The sequence below is a fragment of the Schistocerca americana genome, chromosome 1 (genome assembly GCF_021461395.2).
Source record: "Schistocerca americana isolate TAMUIC-IGC-003095 chromosome 1, iqSchAmer2.1, whole genome shotgun sequence".
Lineage (NCBI taxonomy): Eukaryota > Metazoa > Arthropoda > Insecta > Orthoptera > Acrididae > Schistocerca > Schistocerca americana.
This window is the reverse complement of record NC_060119.1, coordinates 768,574,240-768,599,705: the sequence shown is the minus strand read 5'-3', so window position 1 is coordinate 768,599,705 and position 25,466 is coordinate 768,574,240. Positions and strand designations below refer to the sequence as shown.

Here is a 25,466-nt window from a genome sequence, read left to right as displayed (position 1 = left end):
CTATTACACGTTGTACATGAGCTAGGTGGCATTTGATCCAGAAGTAACACATTCAAACTCTGATGTTGGAACAATGTTTTATCGCAGATTATGAATGGTCTGGAGGAGGGATGATAGCACCCATTCCTGGTCTACACGTTATAACTCAGTATTAAGTATTAAATACCAACCATCTACACACATGTCTCTATTAACGGACATCCGGTATCGGATGGAGACTTCTAATCTTGGCGATTGTCTTCATGTTATGCTGCAGTAGTAATCTAGAAGTCTACGCTTGCACACTTTATTTCACTCCACACTCCTAGCACCACAAACAGTACCGAAATGTTTTCAGTCTGCACGGCACAGATACACACTTTAAATGTCACGGCGAAGGAAGAATAGCGACCCCACGTGAAAATCCTAGGATGAGTTCCAACTAACGACTATGCACAAACATGTGTGTCTTAAATAGTGAATTAGGTCGCCTTTCGATGCTACCGCCAATTTCAGTGAAGTTGTACAAGTTGTCTTTCTTGTTATCAGGCCTCCTTTATTTCCGCACTTACAGTTGTACAAGTAAAATAGGTTATAAACTGTCTTTTGCGACTGTAACAAAGCTGTAATTTAGACAACATGCGTTTCGCTTTATTTAGAACCATCTTCAGTAATCGCTGCTACAATTTGGTATTCTTACAAATCTGTTTGTCAAGATCGTAAAGAGTTCTCATGTTTTATGTTACTACTACTGAACACTACTAAATTACAATTATTACTCACAATTCCGTGCTTTCCACTTCATTCCTAATGTTTTTCCATACATAGATTTTAGAACGTTGAACTTCACTGACACTGGATATATATGAAAATGCTCTGAAATAAAGCGGAACGAGTAGTGTCGAAATAAGACTTTTATTACAGTCACAAAAGCTGGTAAGTAACCTATATTATTTTAGTGATATTGTGCTTGGTGTGTCAACGGTTTTTTCATAACTTTGATGACTGTCAGCTGAAATCACGGCTGTGTCGGTAGAACATTTTACAGTGGAAAGCGCTCCATCAGCTAGAATACTTTTTTCTCTAGATTCGTTTAAGGAAGCGTATTTCTTCGTTTCCCTTTGTGTGCATAGCATCTCGTACGAGAAACTGTATCATCCGTACACATTTTGAAAGAGAAGTCCGCTTGTTCAGTACTGAACGAAGGTCTGCTGGTCGATGCAGGTATAGCGCAACTTCCACTTTATGTATGCAAAACGTACCTGCCGGAATGCCAGATTCGTGACGTTTCTGCAGGCTATGTACCCGGACCAGAATAAGTGTGGGCCGAGATTAGAGCCTTGTGGCACTCCCGGACAGGGTCGGCGTTCCCACACAGTTTCCTGGGAACTGCCGTAGGCCGCCGCATTCCGGCCTCTCATTACGGCGGCGGGGGTGGGGGTGGGGGAGGGGGGCGGGTCGCCCCCGGCGCCAAGCCGCTCCAGCCGCCTCCAGCGGCCTGCAGCAGGGCCTCGCGTCTCGCTCCGCTGCACAACTCAGCTGCACCGTCTCTCCGGCGCAACAGACGTCACGACTCCAGTGATCGCACAGTCAGTGTGAATATACCGAGTGTCTCTCCTCGAGTATGGATGGGAAAAACAGACCGTTTAAAACCGATACCAGTATTTTAGTTCCTAATAACTGATATTTTTCTGTGTATGTTTGGTCTGTTTTATTTTGGGCCCTTTTATTTTTTACTAATAACAGGAAATAACCGAAATACAAGTTAGCCAAGGCAGCCCTGCTGAAGTTTTTGGCTTTTAATTTTTTTTTTAAATAAGTGATTTTTATTCGTAAAATATCCCTTGTTTTGAAATATTGCGTTATTACAGAATTTTGGAAGGGCGACCAGTGCTACTTATATTTTAATAACAATGCCAGCAAAAACGAACAACAAACACACGGCATAAGTATAGGTACAGCATTGCTCAGACAATAATGTATCTGTTAGCACGTGATGTTACCTATTAGACGCTATGCGTACACATTCGATGAGAAAGACGCTCCCACATGGTTGGTAATGTAGTTTCTCTGCTGCCTGTGGCTACATAATATGCCTTTATGTGTTTGAAACCCTCGAAAATGGACCAATTAATATGAAAAATAGAGTTCTTCAACCTGAGTTTTCACCCTTTAGCACTGACTATTCGTAATTCCCAAATAGTGATTACACCATGACTTTTGAGCATAGTTTCAAAAAATTAGAATCAATGGGAGAATAATGGTGGTTTTTTTATCATTCAACCACTTGCCACTTTTCGAGAAAAGCAACGAACGGTAGACACACTAACTTTTCTTTTTTATGCCTTTTGACTTAATATTTTTATTCTGTGTCTTGAAACAGAGGGAGTTAAAATTTTCCAATTTTTGTTAGATGTCTACTTTTGTTACAGGGAATAATGGAAATAAAAACCAAAATTGGTTCTTTCAGAAACCGGTCAATTTCAGTAGTTCTACCATTCGGATATAACCGAAAAATGGTTGTTGCAGCGATAACCACCGTCCCTACATCCTAGTCGTCAGGCGCGTGTTATCTGGTGATTCAGCAGATGTTTGCATTTTGCTTGCAACTACAGTCAACCCGAGTAAATGCAGCTCATCGTGTTTCAAGCGCAGCGTAGTGTCAACAGAAAACGTCAATTAGTTTCTCGCTAGAAATAAAATGTTTTTCAAAGTGGAATTTTATGTTCTCGTTCGACAGAGCGAGTTAGAATTACTCTAGTGCTATTTCCGGTTTAGCGATATCTGTCAAAGGCGTCCGCAAAAGACGAAGAATAAACAGATCTCCCATCAGCTGCTGCTGTGTGGCCGTAGGAGCTGCAGTCATTGACTTCCACAGGAGACACAGCGAACCAGGCAAGGAAGACGTGAGGACGTATGTTTACACATATATTAATGCTACAGGGGCATCATTAAGCTAAATATCGCGCTAGACTAATTCGATTCGAATAGGCGTTTAAAATTCTACTTAAAAAGAGAGAAACATTTTGTTTTTATTACAGAAAAAAATCTTAGTTTGCTGTTGACTCTGGGCGTTTTTGGGAAAAATGTTGAGCAATGTTTGGGTCGTCTCCATAAATATGTCATAACATCGAACATAAGTATGTGCCGAAATATAAGAGGAAATGGGCCTGACGACTCTTACGACAGACTCGCGGAGGATCAAATTTATACAGACTGTGAAGCGCCCTCAACTGACGACTTTGAGATATGGAACTAACTGTCGGGAATGTTTTTTCGTGTAGTAATTTGAACTTCCATTAATTGTTCCAAAGAGGAGGACTTGCTTCAATGCGTGCATTAGAAAGGCACATAAAGTTCTTGGCTGCTGTCTAAGATATCTCTATTGTTTATGAGACACGCAGGTAGGAGCCCACCAGCCTTCCTGTTCAGTACCTATTGCGGTTTCATATACGCATGCATCCCGATAGGAAAGAAACCAACGTTGAGAAGGTAGCGTCACCAACGTTGAAATGGAAACGTAAGCAGTTGTCAAACATCTGTCCCATGGACATTGCTCATGAATGGCCAATATCGCCTCAGATACACATTTACGACTCTCGGACACTTATCTAAAGATAATCAGTTCGCGACTATCAATGCTCTGTGTGATGTTGAGCGTTGACGGTACCGTACGTAATGATTCAGTTGCACAATGTTTTCCGGACCGTCTCAGTCCAATACATACCATTTTCATGCTACTGCAACAACTGCAGCAAGTACGTTCGCAACTAAGAGGGTTGTGTCGAGGGCTCCAGGGACGCAACGCACACTCGAGTTTGAACAAGGCGTCCTCCGTCACGTAGAAGAGAACCCGCCGACGAGCACTCGAAACATTGCCCCTGGTATGGGCATGTGTAGAGCATAAATGTCATAACTCATTGTATCAGCTGTGTGTGTACTGTGATGCGGTAGATTAGAAAGCGACCCAATCTTCAAAATTATTTTATATTCAATCGGTACATTTCCGGGCATGAGTTTCTTACCGAAACTTTTTTCTACTAAGCCCCATATACAGCCCCTAGACCGGGGTTGTGAAACACCCTGTCTGGTGTTTGTAAAAATATTTTTAATTTGTTTTTTTGACGTGGAATGGTCAACGAAAACTTTCATTTTAGTTCCCATTACAAACCAAATGCTACTTAAACCACAATTTTATGTGTCTAGGTGGTTGAGAAATCTCACATATTATTCTGGTGTGGTCGTCATTTCAAGCGTATTTAAGACGAGGGATGATAAACAGATACACACACACACACACACACACACACACACACACACACACACACGCACAAGCACACACACAAACAGAGTGACAATTATTGAATTATATGAAAAAAAATAGTTATAAACTACGGCGTGCACACACTAGATTGAACGTTAAAACGTAACTACAGATATTCGGATTTAGGTTATGACGTGTTCGATATGCCTGAGGTTCATTGGCGATGATGGTAGTGCAGACGAATAGCGAAATTCTGTATGACCCGGCGAAGTGACGGAACATCGATGCTGTCGATGACCTTCTGAGTGACTGTTTTCATCTCAGAAATGGGTTTGGGATTATTGCTGTACACCTTCACTGTAATATAGCCCTTCAAAAAGGAGTCGCATGTGTTCAGATCCAGAGAGCATGGCAGCCAATCGAGGCCCATGCCAGTACCCTCTGGGTACTCCAGATTCAGAAAGCGGTCCCCAAAGCGCTCCTCCAGGACATCAAACACTCTCCTGCTTCAATGGAGTCGAGCTCCGTCTTGCATGAACCACATCTTGTCGAAATCAGGTTCGGTTTGGATAATAGGGATGAAATCATCTTCCTAAACCTTTACGTACCATTCTGTAGTCACCGTGTCATCAAGGAATATCGCACCGAATACTCCGTGACTGAACACTGCACACCACACATCCACGCGTTGAGGGTGAAGAGACTTCTCGATCGCGAAATGCGGATTCTCAGTCCCCCAAATGCGCCAATTTTGCTTATTGACGAATCCATCCATCCATAATCGCTAAACCAAACCATATTCACATCAAAGTCTCATTCGTCAATTCTGGACAATAGTGCTGGCAAAAAACAACCGCTTTTCCATGGCCCTGGGGCTTAATGGTTGTGGGTTTGAATATTCTATAGGAAGAGATGCAGGTCTTCAACAACAATTTGTCGCAGTGTCTCCCGGTTGATTCCCACCTGTTGTGCAGCTCGTCTGAGCGATTTACTGGAACTGGTTTGAAACACAGCGCGTGTTTTCTCGAAGTTTTCAGGCGTTTTTACCCTTTTTGGACGACCGACATTGTAAACGCTGTCATCACGAACACCATCCCTTACCTGAAACGTGCGAATCAAATTCTAGATTGCTAACACACTTGGACTGCTGTCTTCAGCCTGAACTCGGTCGCAAACTTCCTTTGAACCGCAGTTGGGCTGTTATTGTTCTCATAGTAGGCCTTCACAAGCGCTATACGCTCAGGCACAATGTACCGTGACAGTTTCACGTGCAAATGTCCGACAACAACAAGGTGCGTGTGCATGCGCATAGTAATTCCCATCATACCAGAGGCCAACCAAGCAGTTTGAACGTTCTAACGCAAACCGTTCAGAAGTTATGACGATTTTACTTATGTAGGTCAATAATTTTCATCGTACATATGCATGTGCTTTTCCGGATGAATGAAGGAGTACTAAATATTTGAGAATTGACTGGCGTAAACCTTTTCGAGTTAAAACATCCCCCAGGCTGTGGCTAAGCCATGTCTCCGCTATATCCTTTCTTTCAGGAGTGCTAGTTCTGCATGGTTCGCAGAAGAGCTTCTGTAAAGTTTGGAAGGTAGGAGACGAGATACTGGCAGAAGTAAAGCTGTGAGTACCGGGCGTGAGTCGTGCTTCGGTAGCTCAGATGGTAGAGCACTTGCCCGCGAAAGGCAAAGGTCCCGAGTTCGAGTCTCGGTCGGGCACACAGTTTTAATCTGCCAGGAAGTTTCATATCAGCGCACACTCCGCTGCAGAGTGAAAATCTCATTCTGGAAACATCCCCCAGGCTGTGGCTAAGCCATGTCTCCGCTATATCCTTTCTTTCAGGAGTGCTAGTTCTGCATGGTTCGCAGAAGAGCTTCTGTAAAGTTTGGAAGGTAGGAGACGAGATACTGGCAGAAGTAAAGCTGTGAGTACCGGGCGTGAGTCGTGCTTCGGTAGCTCAGATGGTAGAGCACTTGCCCGCGAAAGGCAAAGGTCCCGAGTTCGAGTCTCGGTCGGGCACACAGTTTTAATCTGCCAGGAAGTTTCATATCAGCGCACACTCCGCTGCAGAGTGAAAATCTCATTCTGGAAACATCCCCCAGGCTGTGGCTAAGCCATGTCTCCGCTATATCCTTTCTTTCAGGAGTGCTAGTTCTGCATGGTTCGCAGAAGAGCTTCTGTAAAGTTTGGAAGGTAGGAGACGAGATACTGGCAGAAGTAAAGCTGTGAGTACCGGGCGTGAGTCGTGCTTCGGTAGCTCAGATGGTAGAGCACTTGCCCGCGAAAGGCAAAGGTCCCGAGTTCGAGTCTCGGTCGGGCACACAGTTTTAATCTGCCAGGAAGTTTCATATCAGCGCACACTCCGCTGCAGAGTGAAAATCTCATTCTGGAAACATCCCCCAGGCTGTGGCTAAGCCATGTCTCCGCTATATCCTTTCTTTCAGGAGTGCTAGTTCTGCATGGTTCGCAGAAGAGCTTCTGTAAAGTTTGGAAGGTAGGAGACGAGATACTGGCAGAAGTAAAGCTGTGAGTACCGGGCGTGAGTCGTGCTTCGGTAGCTCAGATGGTAGAGCACTTGCCCGCGAAAGGCAAAGGTCCCGAGTTCGAGTCTCGGTCGGGCACACAGTTTTAATCTGCCAGGAAGTTTCATATCAGCGCACACTCCGCTGCAGAGTGAAAATCTCATTCTGGAAACATCCCCCAGGCTGTGGCTAAGCCATGTCTCCGCTATATCCTTTCTTTCAGGAGTGCTAGTTCTGCATGGTTCGCAGAAGAGCTTCTGTAAAGTTTGGAAGGTAGGAGACGAGATACTGGCAGAAGTAAAGCTGTGAGTACCGGGCGTGAGTCGTGCTTCGGTAGCTCAGATGGTAGAGCACTTGCCCGCGAAAGGCAAAGGTCCCGAGTTCGAGTCTCGGTCGGGCACACAGTTTTAATCTGCCAGGAAGTTTCATATCAGCGCACACTCCGCTGCAGAGTGAAAATCTCATTCTGGAAACATCCCCCAGGCTGTGGCTAAGCCATGTCTCCGCTATATCCTTTCTTTCAGGAGTGCTAGTTCTGCATGGTTCGCAGAAGAGCTTCTGTAAAGTTTGGAAGGTAGGAGACGAGATACTGGCAGAAGTAAAGCTGTGAGTACCGGGCGTGAGTCGTGCTTCGGTAGCTCAGATGGTAGAGCACTTGCCCGCGAAAGGCAAAGGTCCCGAGTTCGAGTCTCGGTCGGGCACACAGTTTTAATCTGCCAGGAAGTTTCATATCAGCGCACACTCCGCTGCAGAGTGAAAATTTCATTCTGGAAACATCCCCCAGGCTGTGGCTAAGCCATGTCTCCGCTATATCCTTTCTTTCAGGAGTGCTAGTTCTGCATGGTTCGCAGAAGAGCTTCTGTAAAGTTTGGATGGTAGGAGACGAGATACTGGCAGAAGTAAAGCTGTGAGTACCGGGCGTGAGTCGTGCTTCGGTAGCTCAGATGGTAGAGCACTTGCCCGCGAAAGGCAAAGGTCCCGAGTTCGAGTCTCGGTCGGGCACACAGTTTTAATCTGCCAGGAAGTTTCATATCAGCGCACACTCCGCTGCAGAGTGAAAATCTCATTCTGGAAACATCCCCCAGGCTGTGGCTAAGCCATGTCTCCGCTATATCCTTTCTTTCAGGAGTGCTAGTTCTGCATGGTTCGCAGAAGAGCTTCTGTAAAGTTTGGAAGGTAGGAGACGAGATACTGGCAGAAGTAAAGCTGTGAGTACCGGGCGTGAGTCGTGCTTCGGTAGCTCAGATGGTAGAGCACTTGCCCGCGAAAGGCAAAGGTCCCGAGTTCGAGTCTCGGTCGGGCACACAGTTTTAATCTGCCAGGAAGTTTCATATCAGCGCACACTCCGCTGCAGAGTGAAAATCTCATTCTGGAAACATCCCCCAGGCTGTGGCTAAGCCATGTCTCCGCTATATCCTTTCTTTCAGGAGTGCTAGTTCTGCATGGTTCGCAGAAGAGCTTCTGTAAAGTTTGGAAGGTAGGAGACGAGATACTGGCAGAAGTAAAGCTGTGAGTACCGGGCGTGAGTCGTGCTTCGGTAGCTCAGATGGTAGAGCACTTGCCCGCGAAAGGCAAAGGTCCCGAGTTCGAGTCTCGGTCGGGCACACAGTTTTAATCTGCCAGGAAGTTTCATATCAGCGCACACTCCGCTGCAGAGTGAAAATCTCATTCTGGAAACGTCCCCCAGGCTGTGGCTAAGCCATGTCTCCGCTATATCCTTTCTTTCAGGAGTGCTAGTTCTGCATGGTTCGCAGAAGAGCTTCTGTAAAGTTTGGAAGGTAGGAGACGAGATACTGGCAGAAGTAAAGCTGTGAGTACCGGGCGTGAGTCGTGCTTCGGTAGCTCAGATGGTAGAGCACTTGCCCGCGAAAGGCAAAGGTCCCGAGTTCGAGTCTCGGTCGGGCACACAGTTTTAATCTGCCAGGAAGTTTCATATCAGCGCACACTCCGCTGCAGAGTGAAAATCTCATTCTGGAAACATCCCCCAGGCTGTGGCTAAGCCATGTCTCCGCTATATCCTTTCTTTCAGGAGTGCTAGTTCTGCATGGTTCGCAGAAGAGCTTCTGTAAAGTTTGGAAGGTAGGAGACGAGATACTGGCAGAAGTAAAGCTGTGAGTACCGGGCGTGAGTCGTGCTTCGGTAGCTCAGATGGTAGAGCACTTGCCCGCGAAAGGCAAAGGTCCCGAGTTCGAGTCTCGGTCGGGCACACAGTTTTAATCTGCCAGGAAGTTTCATATCAGCGCACACTCCGCTGCAGAGTGAAAATCTCATTCTGGAAACATCCCCCAGGCTGTGGCTAAGCCATGTCTCCGCTATATCCTTTCTTTCAGGAGTGCTAGTTCTGCATGGTTCGCAGAAGAGCTTCTGTAAAGTTTGGAAGGTAGGAGACGAGATACTGGCAGAAGTAAAGCTGTGAGTACCGGGCGTGAGTCGTGCTTCGGTAGCTCAGATGGTAGAGCACTTGCCCGCGAAAGGCAAAGGTCCCGAGTTCGAGTCTCGGTCGGGCACACAGTTTTAATCTGCCAGGAAGTTTCATATCAGCGCACACTCCGCTGCAGAGTGAAAATCTCATTCTGGAAACATCCCCCAGGCTGTGGCTAAGCCATGTCTCCGCTATATCCTTTCTTTCAGGAGTGCTAGTTCTGCATGGTTCGCAGAAGAGCTTCTGTAAAGTTTGGAAGGTAGGAGACGAGATACTGGCAGAAGTAAAGCTGTGAGTACCGGGCGTGAGTCGTGCTTCGGTAGCTCAGATGGTAGAGCACTTGCCCGCGAAAGGCAAAGGTCCCGAGTTCGAGTCTCGGTCGGGCACACAGTTTTAATCTGCCAGGAAGTTTCATATCAGCGCACACTCCGCTGCAGAGTGAAAATCTCATTCTGGAAACATCCCCCAGGCTGTGGCTAAGCCATGTCTCCGCTATATCCTTTCTTTCAGGAGTGCTAGTTCTGCATGGTTCGCAGAAGAGCTTCTGTAAAGTTTGGAAGGTAGGAGACGAGATACTGGCAGAAGTAAAGCTGTGAGTACCGGGCGTGAGTCGTGCTTCGGTAGCTCAGATGGTAGAGCACTTGCCCGCGAAAGGCAAAGGTCCCGAGTTCGAGTCTCGGTCGGGCACACAGTTTTAATCTGCCAGGAAGTTTCATATCAGCGCACACTCCGCTGCAGAGTGAAAATCTCATTCTGGAAACATCCCCCAGGCTGTGGCTAAGCCATGTCTCCGCTATATCCTTTCTTTCAGGAGTGCTAGTTCTGCATGGTTCGCAGAAGAGCTTCTGTAAAGTTTGGAAGGTAGGAGACGAGATACTGGCAGAAGTAAAGCTGTGAGTACCGGGCGTGAGTCGTGCTTCGGTAGCTCAGATGGTAGAGCACTTGCCCGCGAAAGGCAAAGGTCCCGAGTTCGAGTCTCGGTCGGGCACACAGTTTTAATCTGCCAGGAAGTTTCATATCAGCGCACACTCCGCTGCAGAGTGAAAATCTCATTCTGGAAACATCCCCCAGGCTGTGGCTAAGCCATGTCTCCGCTATATCCTTTCTTTCAGGAGTGCTAGTTCTGCATGGTTCGCAGAAGAGCTTCTGTAAAGTTTGGAAGGTAGGAGACGAGATACTGGCAGAAGTAAAGCTGTGAGTACCGGGCGTGAGTCGTGCTTCGGTAGCTCAGATGGTAGAGCACTTGCCCGCGAAAGGCAAAGGTCCCGAGTTCGAGTCTCGGTCGGGCACACAGTTTTAATCTGCCAGGATGTTTCATATCAGCGCACACTCCGCTGCAGAGTGAAAATCTCATTCTGGCACTTATTAGAGATTTGTAAGTTTTTTTCTGTTTATATAGATACCGCTTCTTGATGTCGACGCGTTCAGTCCCAGTGCGCACTGTCGTGTCTGGGAACATGTGAAGGTGAAAATCACAGTACAATTCAAGTTTTTGTGCCTTCGTGAAACGTACCTTCCACCGCACAAAAAAACCGATTCTTACAACAATTTCCTTCTTTCATCTCTAGAGCAACACATATTAATGAAGGAACACAACAAAAAAATTATATTTTTCAGCAGTGAACTTCCTACAGATGAAAATAACACCAAAATCGTACCATCCCAACTAAAGCTTCATATAATGTGAGGATTTTCTTAAATATTAATTCTACTCTGAGCTCTGCGAGGAACTTCTGAATCGCAGAACACTGTAGGAAATAAGATCGAGATGAGTTTAGGGAATAATCTTCCTGGGAGAGGCGCTGCAGGCGCAGAACGGACTGACTCTTGGAGTCTGTCTGGTCAGTAGTAAAAGAAATGAGTGAGACAAATGAGGACTGTACGAATCTTAGCCCTCTCTGATGAACATACAGCCACATTCAAGCAAAACTTACCTGAAGAAAGTAGCTTACTATTCAGGTATACATTAGTCCACACAATTTGTTGCTCGCTTGACACAGGCTATCAATCTAATATTTGAATTCTTATACAATCAGTGAATGTGTGCCCGCTCTCGTGGAACAGACACCGGGGAATAGTTTTTGCTGAGAACAAACACTGTTAAAAAAATTAATTAGAAAAGATGACGCATCTCTGGGTTTTGAATCCATGTAAACTTCTTTTTATTTGCTTTAGTTAATTTTGTGTATCATGAGTCTTGTACAGTACAAAGTAATAGCTTGGAATGATTCCATTTACATGAAGATGCTGAATAAGATTCCGGCAGAGAGGTCGAAACGTCATTGTGTAAGAAGAAATTGCAGAGGAACATGACACAGTCAAACAACCTCGGGGATTTGACTCTCTGTTTATCATAATTCGAATGTAAATATCTACCGTTTTATCCAGTGAAAACATTCCTCGTCAAAGCATTTTTTCCTAAAATACTGTGCCATACTGAGTTACTGAATGAGATTGATGTTTGCAATACCAACGCATTTTCTCCTTAAGGGCACGTCGGCCGGGGGTGGGGGGAGGGGGGGGGGGGCGTACTTTACGCGACAGAAAGAAAGTTAGATTTGTTAAATTTTATTTACAACATTCTTTTCAAATGGGAGCTGATGTGTAAGTAGGGTTCAGAACCTGAAAATATCTTTTCACACAATCTTAGCAATACCAATGTATTTTCCATAATGTGTACACCAATGGTAAGAGTACTTTATGACCACCACAAAAAATTAAAAAAATACAGATTTCGATAACTGTCGTAGACTTTTATTCGCAACATACTTTTTACAGATGTACTGATTTGTAAGTACCGTCCTGAACCTGGAAAAATAAATATATCATTTCCTGTGAAAAGTCATATTCGTTAACGAGACTTAAATTTTGGGTTAGGTTTTACTGAAAAATTTAAAAAGATTATAGAATGTGGTTAAGAAGTCATTTAAAAAATATATTTTTTTCAGACACTTAAAATATAAAGTAACTGACGATATTACGATATATTCAAAAGGTAGGCATAAAATACCCGGCACCCTCAATTGGTATTACGATGTTAAGGGAAATACGTTGACTTACTTACCTGTTTGTCTTTGTGAGGTGCAATGACACGAAGTGTTAAGATGTTGTACTGAATTATCTTAGTATCTTCAGAATATTGTTATCAGTTAAAATAATTAGCAATATTCGCCTTCGTTGTTTCGTTTTGCCTTGTACTAAGCTTATTGCTCACATTGTACGATTTGTCTCGTGAAACTGTGTGGTGCTTCGAATACGGAATAGGAATTACGTGAGGCAAGAAACACTCTTATCAGAACAAAGCCATTAGTTACAGGAATGCATAAGTCACCCACGATCAGTTGACATTCCACAATAAGGATCAAAAGAAAGGAAAAGTTATAGGATCAGGCAAAGATTATAACATGATGAATAGGTGTTATAACTATGTATGCACATATGAAGAGAATTACACACGACAGGAGTGACAGAGGATGACATCAAAACAGATGAAATACTTTTGATTGTAAAAAAGTTGGCATTAGTTTAGATTTCTGCTGTACGTCGTGTTACTTGCAACTGGTATATTCTACATGTGTCTCCTCACAGAACACGAAATCTGCGGTATGATTTCTCAGATATCTAAATTAACTGTTGCTCTTCAATCAGGTAACATAAATTTCGAGCGAAGAAGCGAATTAAGCGCATCATAATCCGTTCACACTAGTCACCTGGCCATGATCACTTCTTACAGTTTTCATAATCAAACACAGTCTGACCTCGTCGTTAAAATGAAAAGAAAAAAAAAAGTGTTTTCTCCATATACGCAGGGAAACTCATGCGACCTGTCAGTTCAGAAGAATTGTGACTGGTATGTGAAGAGTTCAGACATGTAGAAAGAAAGGAGACAAAGTCAACTGACCTCTCTGTAAACAGTAGCTTCCAATTGCGAGGCAGCTATCCTCTTGATTATACTTGATTTTAATCAGCAATGCTAAAACGATAAGCTAGTGCGCTGTGTTATGCTCTGGATTAATGGACGTGTGTTTGGCTTACGCTTTGCCTCGAGGGACGGATGCGAATTAACTTTGGTCAGATATAATGAAATGACGGCAATAGAACCGGTTGTAATTAACAACTGTGCAGATCATTTTGCCATCATTTTCCCGAGAGAATTTCTGGCGAGACATGTTTGAAAATCATTTTACTTCGTAATTAGTTTCTTCACTAGACAATCTCTTACGCCAAAAACACTTTTTACTGTTCATTATTTGTGATTTGTGGTAGTCGCGGTTGTCGAGGTTTACACATTGCTGCATCTTAACAGGACAAGAAGGATAGAGTGCAGCCTAAATCTAAGTTTCAGTGTAACTCATATTTAACGACGTTGTTGTCACCTGCGTGACAGTGTCCTTGATCTCATCTGAATGTACACCAAATTTCAGACTTAAACTTTCGAAGTTTTTACATGAAACATGCTTTGTCCGATTAAAGCTGCTACTACCTCGAAGATAATTCTTTCACTTTTCGGCAGAGCGTGCGCTGTATTCAGACTTTCTGACAGAATTTGGAGTGTGCTGAACCTGGACTGGAAACGGTAACTTTGCTTTGGTGGACAGTGCTCATACCGCCCCGACGCCTTCATTTCTTCTAGCACCTATACTCTGGTTGCTAATGCTGACAGACGCTCTCCTGTTTACACGTACATTGCTGGAGAAGCACACCTGGAAGAGAGCAGGTCGCGAAGAAATAGTGTGTCCACGGTCCTGGTGATTTGTTCCAAAATAAATCTTACAAAAAAAATTGTTCAAGTGGCTCTGAGCACTATGGGACTTAACTTCTGAGGTCATCAGTCCCGTAGAACGTAGAACTACTTAAACCTAACTAACCTAAGGACATCACACACAACCATGCCCGAAACAGAATTCGAACCCGCGACCGTAGCGGTCGCGCGGTTCCAGACTGAAGCGCCTAGAACCGCTCGGCCACAATGGCTGGCTTACTTCTCTCGCTTGGCACATTAATATAACAAGGAACAGTAATAGAACTAGTCATCGTTCCGGAAACACACTATAGCCGACATATTCAAAGTGAGAGAATCACCTGTTTCGATTTCTCTAGAACATCTCCACTTCTGTGTATTACACTGATACAGACACGACGGCTTGCTGACGCAGCTGTAGAGAATGAAGATGATGCGAGGAGATTGAAAGTAATCATACCGCAAAAAAAGGGCATCTGGGACTGAAGAATAAACGGTATATTAAAACTGTTTTAAAGTTCCGAAAACTTCATTATGAAATAAACCTTACTTTGTTACGAACATCAGTTGAGTCAAAACACGTGGAACCAGCCACTATTATCTTACAGTGTCACGGCCGTCTCGAAATATTGTATCTCTATCACCATCTATTGGGTGTTCCACTTATTGTCACTATGTCATAAACGTTATTGTCTGTTATTTTGTGAGAAAATTGAAGAAACGTCCTTCAATTACAAGCTACAAACTTCCCAATAACTGGGTGTACGAAGATACTGTACAGATACATCAAGTCTACAATATTAATTTGTATAAAGTGAGAATCCTGCCTCGGGCATGGGTGTGTGTGATGTCCTTGGGTTAGTTAGGTTCAAGTTCGAATCCTGCCTCGGGCATGGGTGTGTGTGATGTCCTTAGGTTAGTTACGTTTAAGTAGTTCTAAGTTCTAGGGGACTGATGACCTCAGATGTTAAGTCCCATTGTGCTCAGAGCCATTTGAACCATTTTTTTGAGAGAAGTAATGGTAGTGGTCCCCGAAAAATAGTCCTCGCTCTCCCAGCCAGCCGTTATAGTGCTGTACAAATAAGAAAGTGAGTGCGTAATATGCTCTGCGCAGACAAAGGTAGAGAGTACTTTGCTGCGCCGCCCAGGTTCCTTTTGTCTCCATCCCACACCACAGCATCGAGCCGCTGCCTAGCCTCGTAAGCTGGAGTTAACGGCACAATAGATCACTGTTTATGCTCTGCCTCACCGTAGAAAAATACATTGATTAACCAGAACATTATGACCACTGACCTATTGTCGATATCCAGCCGTCCACGCGGTAGCGGCGTCACCTGGCGAGGAATGACTGCTAGTCAGACTCACGCAGGGTGCATATACTGTCAGAGATCGTGCTGTCCGTGTGTAGAATGGGGAAGGCGCGCGATCAGCTTGAGTTTGAGCGAGAGTGGATTGTGATGGCCGGAAGTCCGGTACGAGCATTTCGGAAACAGTACGACTTGTCGATTGTTCGAAGAGTGCTGTGGTGAGTGTCTTCAAAACGTGGCTAAACTGAGGTGAAACCAGACATCGTAGGGTTGGGCTACCACCCTTCATTACAGATGTCGGACTTCGTGCTCTGTGCAGACTGTTAAACAGGACAGGAGGTGAACTCACTGAACTAACATCAGACTTCAATGTTGGACAGAGTAGAAGTGCGTTTGAACAATCACTGAACAAAACACTCCTAACGACTGGCCTCCTCAGCCAAAGACCCATGCAGTGGCAGTGGTAACACAACGACATCGGCAACTACGTATGAAATGAGCAAGTGACCATCGGCATTGGAAATTGGCGAAGTGGCAGAGGGTTGCATGGTCAGATGAATACCGATACCTACCTCATCATGCCACTAGTAGGGGGCGAATCCGTCGTCTTCCCGGGGAACAGCTCCTTGACATCTGTGCTACGGGAAGAAGACAAGCTGGCGGCGGCTCCATTATGCTACCGGGAACATGCATGTGGACACTCATGGATCCAGTGGAGCTCGTGCAAGGCACCATGACGGCCAAGGAGTACCGTACACTGGTTGCAGACCACGTACGCCCCATCACGACGATCATGTTTCCCGACGGCAGTGGCGTTTTTCAACAAGATAATGCACCAAGTCACAATGCCGGGACAAAGACGGAGTGGTTCGAGGAACACAGTGGCGAATATAATTGTTCTCAGAGCTTATCACCCCTTTCCCCGGAATTTACGGGAATTAGGTGACTTGTGTTTGCAGATGTAGTGCCAACTCCCTCCAGCGACCTATCAAAGCCTCACTGCTTCCATGCCATGAAGTGTCGCCGCTGTTGCTCGTGCCAATGATGGACATACCGGCTATTAGGTAGACGGTCATAATGTTCTGGCCGATCAGTGTATATGTGCTTCAAAAATTATCGCTGTTGCTTGTTAAAGTAGTACTTGAGTTTGCTTGCTTCCTGTAATGAACATTACAGTGGCAAAGTAGCTTCAGACTAACACGAAAATCAGGGCATAAGGTTCCGCGCGCGTTACATGGTACACAGTGCCCTCTGTCACTGGGCGTCTTGCCAGCACCCGCCTACTTACGGGCGCCCCACTGCCGCTGTAGGAGGTGCGGCGACAGAGGGGCGCCGTACGGTACTCACTTGGTGAGCGTCTCGAGGGAGGAGGTGTAGATGGTGCCGCCCACGTCGATGTGCACGGGCGCCGTGTAGCGGGAGGCGGCGGCCACGCACGGGATGCCCGTGATCTTGTGGTTGTACGGCTGCAGCGGCGGCGGCGGCTGCTGCGGCGTCGGCGACGACGAGTTGGACATGGTCGGCGACGTCGCGGGCGAACTGCTCGGCGACAGCAGTCTGCGAGAACAGCACGCCACTGTCAGCTCCAATATACACATCACACTACACACTGTGTCTGTCATTACACCAGTTACTTTGAGAAATCAGCCTTTTTTAAAGGTTTTGTAACTGACTTCATGGTCGCCTTTTGACCGTAAAATTATTTATTTGTACAACCTACTATTACAGTTTCAGCTGTGTGGTACAACGGCATGCATATACCTGGTGTCCCTCCAAAGAGTTTAGTCAGCCATTTTTTACAACTTTCTAATGCCTATAGAATTATTTTTGTTCTAATCATTAATTTGTGGTGATTTATTGTACCACGTGTTCCACACACAAATGTTGTGGGCGTCATAGTGACCTGTATGCAATTACATTTTCTTGATCAAAGATTCTGAGGTTTATTCCTGATCCCTTGTCGCAGCTTCAAGAGAACGCACTTTGTAAGCCGCATCTTACTATTTCACGTAATACGACACATTTTCTGCCTTCAGCACAGATGCAAATTTTCCTGAGCCAGTATTACAATCAGTATATACGTTTCTTGAAACTGCACTCATCCGGCCGGTGTGGCCGAGCGGTTCTAGGCGCTTCAGTCTGGAACCGCGCGACCACTACGGTCGCAGGTTCAAATCCTGCCTCGGGCATGGATGTGTGTGATGTCCTTAGGTTAGTTAGGTTTAAGTAGTTCTAAGTTCTTGGGAACTGACGACCTCAATTGTTAAGTCCCATAGTGCTCAGAGCCATTTGACCAAACTGCACTCAGCAGTACCCTTCGGCTGTTTCTTTGCATGTTTTCATGCCAGAAGGTAAGTCAGCAGCTGGTGATGCAGAGACACCTGCCGGGTAATCACTTTATGTACGACGTTACTGCTGTGTGGCTTTAAATACAAAAGCTAGGCTATCGGAGTGAGTAAGCATGTTCACTGCACATAATTTTGCTGTAAGGTGGGTTACTTACATGCTAATGATCCCAGAGAGAACACCTTAGTACGTTCACCTTAGTACGTTTCTACAATTCAGTCAAGTATTCGTTGGTGCCCATTACTGTTACGTTGTACACAGTAAGTTCCTCGTATCCTTCTCTTGTTCTATTTCTTTAGCGTTATTGTATCATTTAATGGGACGACATTTTCTTCAGGCCAGGTAAATATTTGCATGCAATCTGAATTTTAAAAAGAGTCGTACGTTTACAGCATTTTCTTATATTATACAACTGCCATTGCACGGCATGATGTCACCCCAGGTATACGATCTGTTATTTTGCATTTTGCACTATTTCCACTTGACAATGGCCACGCGGCCGAAAGTGCAACAGTTGATTGTACAATTAATAACTTTACTGTCAAAAAGTGACAATGACGTAATTTACAAAGTTTTACAAGGTTCCGAACAGCAACTAAAAGAAGTTTGTCTTTATATTTATCATGTCACATTAATACACTGAAGAGCCAAAGAAACTAATACACCTGCCTAACATCGTATAGGGCATCCGCGAGTGCGCAGAAGTGCCGCAGCATGACGTGGCGTGGACCTGACTAATGTCTGAAGTAGTGCTAGAGGGAAATGAAACCATGAATCCCATAGCGCCGTCCATAAATCCGTAAGAGTAAGAAGGATGGAGATATCTTCTGAGCAGCACGTTGCAAGGCATCCCAGAAATGCTCAATAATGTTCATGTCTGGGAAATTTGATGGCCTGAGGAAGTGCTTAAACTCAGAAGAGTGTTCCTGGAGCTCTCTGCAGCACTTCTGGACGTGTGGGATGTCGCATTGTAGTGCTTGGAATTGCCGAAGTCCGTCGGGATGCGCAATGGACATGAATGGCTGCAGGTGATCAGGCAGGATGCTTACGTACGTGTCACCTCTCAGAGCCGTACCTACACGTGTCAGGGGGTCACGTGTCACTCCAACTGCACACGCCCCACACCGCTACAGGGCCTCCACCAACTTGAACAGTCTCCTGCTGACCTGCAGGGTCCATGGATTTATGAGGTTGTCTCCATACACGTACACGTCCATCCACCCGATACATTTTAAAAGGAGACTCGTCCGGTCAGGCAACATGTTTCCAGTCATCAACAGTCCAATGTCGGTGTGGACGGGCTGAGGCGAGGCGTAAACCTCATCACGGGTACACGACTGGGCCGTCGGCTCCAAAAGCCCATATCGATGATGTTTCGATGAATGTTTCGCACGCTGTCACTTATTGATGGCCCAGCGATGAAATCTGCAGAAATTTGAGGAAGGGTTGCACTTCTGTCACGTTGAGCGACTCTCTTCAGTCGCCGTTGGTCCCGTTCTTGCAAGACCATTTTCTGGCCGCAGCGATGTTGGAGATCTGATGTTTTACCGGATTCCTGATATTCACGGCGCACTCGTGAAATGGTCGTACGGGACAATCCCCACTTCGTCGCTACCTCGGAGATGCTGTGTCCCATCGCTAGTGCGCCGACTATAATACCACATTCAAACTCACTTAAATCTTGATAACCTGATATTGTAACCGATCTGACAACTGTGCCAGACACTTGTTGCTTTATAGAGGTGTTGCCGATCTTAGATCCATATTCTGCCTGTTTACATATCTCTCTGTTTTAATACGCATTCTTATACGAGTTTGCCGCGCGCGATTAGCTGAGCGGTCTTAGGCGCTGCAGTCACGAACTGTGCGGCTGGTCCCGGCGGAGGTTCGATTCTTCCCCCGGGCATGGCTATGTGTGTTTGTGCTTAGGATAATTAAGGTTAAGTAGTGCTAGCTTAGGGACTGATGACCTTAGCAGTTAAGTCCCATAAGATTTCACACACATTTGAACATTTCTTATACGAGTGTCTTCGTCGCTTCAGTGTATTACGTTTCCTTGCACACCATTTTCCATATCTTGCAGTCACATTCAAAAAATGGCTCTGAGCACTACGGGACTTAACATCTGAGGTCATTAGTCCCCTAAAACTTAGAACTACTTAAACCTAACTAACCTAAGGACATCACACACATCCATGCCCAAGGCAGGATTCGAACCTGCGACCGTAGCAGTCGCGCGGTTCCGGACTGAGGCGCCTAGAACCGCTCGGCCACCGCGGCCGGTGCAGTCCCATTCATAAACGTCACACTTTAAACCTTCAGCCGTGCTCGATGTGATACTGCAATCCAGGACCTCACAAAACCAAGTAGTGTCGATAGCGGTTGGCTAGCTGAGAATTAATTGCGAACACTCTGCAGAGTACAAAGTGTTTACCTTTGTGGTGTGGATTCTGGTCTTTACGTGTATTTCCTTAGTGAGAGGGAGCGAGTAGTAGGGTTCACTCCAGCTTCCCTCTTCTTCTTTCTGGGAATCATATCTGTCCCACGAAACTAAGTCGAAGTCAGAGCAGGAACATGCACTTGAAATCTATCTGTGAACAGAATGAGATTTTCACTCTGCAGCGGAGTGTGCGCTGATATGAAACTTCCTGGCAGATTAAAACTGTGTGCCGGACCGAGACTCGAACTCGGGACCTTTGCCTTTCGTGGGCAAGTGCGGCTTTTTATCTGTGAACAGTCTAAATTCTGCTCAGTGGTATTTAATGTTGGCCCAGTTTCGTCTTTGGTGTTTGATGCCAAAACAAATAACATTTTTGACAATAGTCTAGAAGGAAAAGGCACATTGTCTTTGTTGATCCATTATGGACTGTGGGACAACGGCTGACATGTATTTCTTGATACAATAATTTAACAAACGGCAGTATGTGTTGTAGAGATTTATTTTACGAACTTCTTATATGAAACCAGTTTCGGCATTACATTGCTGCCATCTTCAGGCCCCACACGCCATAGTCGTAAAATCGCTATACACGAAAGGAGCCGTAAAAGTCGATCTGTGAATCAAACCGCTATGCAACAGCTCTTGGTGGTCAGGCGACACAGACTATGACGTGTGGGGCCTAAAGATGGCATCCATGTAATGCCGAAACTGGTTGCATATAAGAAGTTCATAAAATAAATTTCTACAACACAAACGGCTGTTGGTAAATTTTTGTGTCAAGAAACGCACATTGTGGTCGGAATATCAGGAACAAGCGTTTAATTTAAGGCAAGGACACACACGTGTCCCTCGCCGACCTACTTATCGCATTGTATGGCTAAGCCGTTGGCAGCCCTTTCTGTAAAGGACATTATTAAATTGCTACACTGCAAGCCGGCGACAGGCCGCCGTGTGGCGCTATTAGGGTGCGAAGCGAGCCACTTCCTTACGAGGTAATGGCGCACTCGCCTCGTCACGGCGACGGCCGGGAAAAGTGGTTCCATTAGCGGAGGCTGTCGCCGGAGAGGGCGGCGGAAAGCTGTGTCTCCGTGGGCCGGACTGGTTGTAGGCACCATTGACCAGCGCTCTCGCTGCGGTACAACGTCGCATCAATAGGTGGTTGTAATGAGTGCGCTAAAGCAGACCGAGCGGGAAAACACACAAGATTTTCTTACGAGTGTCTCACAGAGACTACATCTACATCTACATTTATACTCCGCAAGCCACCCAACGATGTGTGGCGGAGGGCACCTTACGTGCCACTGTCATTACCTCCCTTTTCTGTTCGAGTCTCGTATGGTTCGCGGGAAGAACGACTGCCGGACAGCCTCCGTGCGCATTCGAATCTCTCTGATTTTACATTAGTGATCTCCTCGGGAGGTATAAGTAGGGGGAAGCAATATATTCGATACCTCACCCAGAAAAGCACCCTCTCGAAACCTGGACAGCAAGCTACACCGCGATGCAGAGCGTCTCTCTTGCAGAGTCTGCCACTTGAGTTTGCTAAACATCTCCGTAACGCTAACACGCTTACCAAATAACCATGTGACGAAACGCGCCGCTCTTCTTTGAATCTTCTCTATCTCCTCTGTCAACCCGACCTGGTACGGATCCCACACTGATGAGCAATACTCAAGTATAGGTCGAACGAGTGTTTTGTAAGCCACCTCCTTTGATGATGGACAACATTTTCTAAGGACTCTCCCAACGAATCTCAACCTGGTACCCGTCTTACCAACAATTAATTTTATACGATCATTCCACTTCAAATTGTTCCGTACGCATACTCCCAGATATTTTACAGAAGTAACTGCTACCAGTGTTTGTTCCGCTATCATATAATCACACAATAATATAAGACCTCTTAAGTTTTCAATAACGATTTATCAGACGGGATCAGCAGCATGGAAGATTGTTCGCTGAAGATGCTGTTGTGTACAAGAAAGTACTGTCGCTGTACGATCGTGAGAAAATGTAGGATGACTTGGCTCAAAATTCCACTTGGCGTAATGACAGCTCTTTAAAATTATAAATGAGAAAAAACCAGGCAGTATCTGATTAGAAGTTTAGAGATGAACATCTTGGGCACGTCACATCGCATAAGTGTTATGGAGTGACACTAAGAAGCGATAAGAAATGGGACGATCAATATTATAAAAGACGAATGGAAGATTTAAATTTGGTGAGAAGGTTGTGGGAAAATGTAATGCATCTGTGAAGTAAATCACGTACAAGGTGACAGTGAGATCAGTTCTAGAGTATTGTTCCAGTGTTTGGAGTCCTTACGGCGAGATAACAGCAAATGAATTCGTACACAGGCTTCTAGAATTGTTAGTAGGATTGTACAACCCGCATGAAGATGTAACACGTATGGTCGGGGAACCTAAAATAAAATCCTAGGTAAGAAGGCGATGTAGTTCTCGAGACACCTTGTCGGGTAAATTTAGGGCAACAGTATTCGAAGAATACTGTGGGCTCTTATGCTGCCACCATCGTTTATCTCGCGTCGTGATTATGACAACAAGACAACGGAAATTAGGGTGCGTACAAAAGCATACGGGCAAGTCATTTTTTTCTCACTACAGGAATGGAATAGGTAAGAAAACCGGTAGTGCTAGTACGCTATGCACTGTACACTGGCTTGCGGACTATGCAGTCACATGTAGATGCAATCATTGTCATCTCGCTCTCTCCCTCGCCCCCTCTCTATCTTTGTCTTTGTACTTACTCGCCAAAGCTTTCAACATCACAGCTTTGTTTTCAGCACCTTTAATTGCCCTACAGTAGGGCTGGCCACGGTGTGCCAGACCGCACGTGAGACGGATGCGAGGGCCACGTGGGGCCGAGGCTCGGCCCCTCTCGGCTTTACTCGGTGCTCCTCGGAAGTGCACGGTACAGTGCAACATTTCATTTATTTAGCACTGCGGTGTGGCATTCCTCGGTCCACACAACTTTCGTTAGTTCAAAGAATCGTGGTGCATCGCTGTTTACCATTCACTATTTGTTCGATGTGTGAAGGACGTTCGCAGGTCCAGTAGCTCTCTGCAGATAAAGAGGCAGTCATGTGATCTATCGTCACATGCCTTTAAAAATTAATGAGGGTCACAGAAGAGGAAGATGAGAATTTTCGACTTCTATTACGCAGTAGCACAATCAATGGGTACCTCAAATGTGCTACGGAGCAGCATTACAACAACATACAGAAAGAATTTAAAATTTAGTTGACAACTAAAAAGCAAAATATTCCAGCAATCGACAGACAGGATTCATTGTTTTGTGTATAAAGAAGCAGTTTTTGCTAAATTTACAGGATGGAGCAAGTGAAGAAATTGTTGGTACGAATAGCATAATTTCTGACCTCACACGCATTATTCCACTGTCAGCTGCAACAGTTTTCGATGGAACTGAACGGAGAGTGTATAGAATTATATATTACTGCAAAGTTCGTTGGTTAAGTCAAGAGGTATGCCTGGAACGATTTCCCTATTTAAAACCCGCTATTTTTGAGTTTATGTAGGAAAAAGGAGTGCAGGAATCAAAATTAGAACTTCCAGAATCGATTGCAGGCCTTGCATTCTAAGTGGACTTGGCTGGACACTGCCCACAAGACACCGCAAGGTGAGAATTTTATAAGAAAATCGCGGTGCAGAAGGAAAAAAAAATCCAGCAAATACATTCCATTTTCCTACGCTCACTGGGGTCGAGGAAACTGCGAGGCTCGAAGGATTCTCTGTAAGCTTAAAAGAATTACAAGGATAGTTTTCTAAACGTTTTGAGGACACTGCCAATCTTACATCTGTACCCCTGTGCCTGCGCAGACGTAACTAAGTGATGTGTAACGTAATTCCCATTTTACAGACATATACATTGCTTTCCTCGTGATGAGTTTCCACGTCTCCATAATGTGGTTGTGAAAGTGTGTGAAAGATTCTATTTTGATTATGAAACAAGTCACGATTACGTGCGCAAATCTGTGTAATTGCCTGTGTCTGTCCGTATACTGACAGACTGTATCATATAAAAATTATATTATGTCTACAGTGCACTCAAAATAATTAAATAATACAGATAATTTGTTTTGTTCGCATCTTATGTTGTCAAGAAATATGAAATGTGAAAAAAAGTTGTATCCAGTGCGCTTTCACAGTTTATCCCTCTTCCACCTCCTACCTTCCAGACAGCATGGCATGGCGATGGAGGAAGTGTGGAGCTAGGCTGAGCGCTATGGGATGGAAGAACCAGGACACAGTTTATGACCCGAATTTTTGGCTGCCCATTCTATACCGTGTACATATCTTTTTTTTCATCGGGACTGAAAAAGTTAGTTTTATCGTTATGTAGACTTAGATTTTACGAAGGTCGTTCAATAATTAAAGAGACAAATTGGTCTGGAGGAAAAAGTGTTTTTTTTTTACAAAACAATATTTTTTTCTACTTTTGAACATTTATGCACTTGTTCCAAAGGGCTACAAGCTTCTTTTATTCCGGCTGCAAAGAACTCTTTACTTTCATGTTTGAACCAATTTCCCACAAATTTTTTCACGTCCTTGTAGTCCTGGAACCTCTTCCCACGTAATGCCTCCTTCAGTGCACCAAACAAATGGTAACCACTAGGCGCTAAATCAGGACCGTAAGGGGGATGAGCCAGTATTTCCAAGCCCATTTCATCCATGGTTTCACAGGTTAGTTGAGCAATATGTGGACGTGCGTTGTCTTGCTGGAGAATCAAACCTCTCCTCTGACATCCACGACGTCTCTCTCTCATGGCTGGCTTCACCTTGTTTACTGGTATAGTTCATAACGTTATCTGTAAGAAGCTGAATTCAAAAAGACTCCAAGCAGTCCATCAATGGCAAGATTGTCACCGCCATGACGAGTTCTGCAGAGGGGAGGCACGGAATGAGGCTGCAGTGGTCCCTGTCGCTTCTACAGGTGGTAGATGAACATTGAAGAATAACTGCAAAATCTTTCCTCAAAATGTAGTGCTAAGAATCCACCAAGCCGAGGTTAGTTTGAATGCCATCATACTGAACTCCATCCAAGAGGCTACATTTCTTTTCGGATGCAATTTTTTCTACGTGCTTGGCTGTGGCATATATTAAATCTTCGGAAGATAATGAACATCGCTTGTTTGTGAAGCTACTCAGTGTAAATCTTAAAGTTTGCCAGCTGAGAAGATAAGTGTGAGTTTAACTCTCAAAGATTTCCAGATGATCTTAGATTAAATACAGGTTTTTTCCATTTATCCTGGAAAGCTGGAACTGTACTATGGTTTTTGTCCCACTTTAAGTTCTAGTACCATTGGAAATTGTCATCTGGACTGGTTTTGAGAATCGATGAATACAACATCCATTAGAATTGTGTCGTGTACAAGCCATATAGATGACCATCTCACTG

General features: G+C 45.0%; 1 protein-coding gene across 1 annotated transcript in view; it reads right to left on the bottom strand.

The window, feature by feature from the left end:
* Window positions 1-25,466, bottom strand: part of LOC124612080 (BTB/POZ domain-containing protein kctd15) — a 607,697-nt gene that overhangs the window by 142,289 nt on the left and 439,942 nt on the right. Inside the window, exon 4 of the mRNA XM_047140298.1 lies at window positions 16,592-16,801. Coding sequence (XP_046996254.1) covers window positions 16,592-16,801 — 210 coding nt within the window. The remainder of the gene's footprint in view (window positions 1-16,591; window positions 16,802-25,466) is intronic.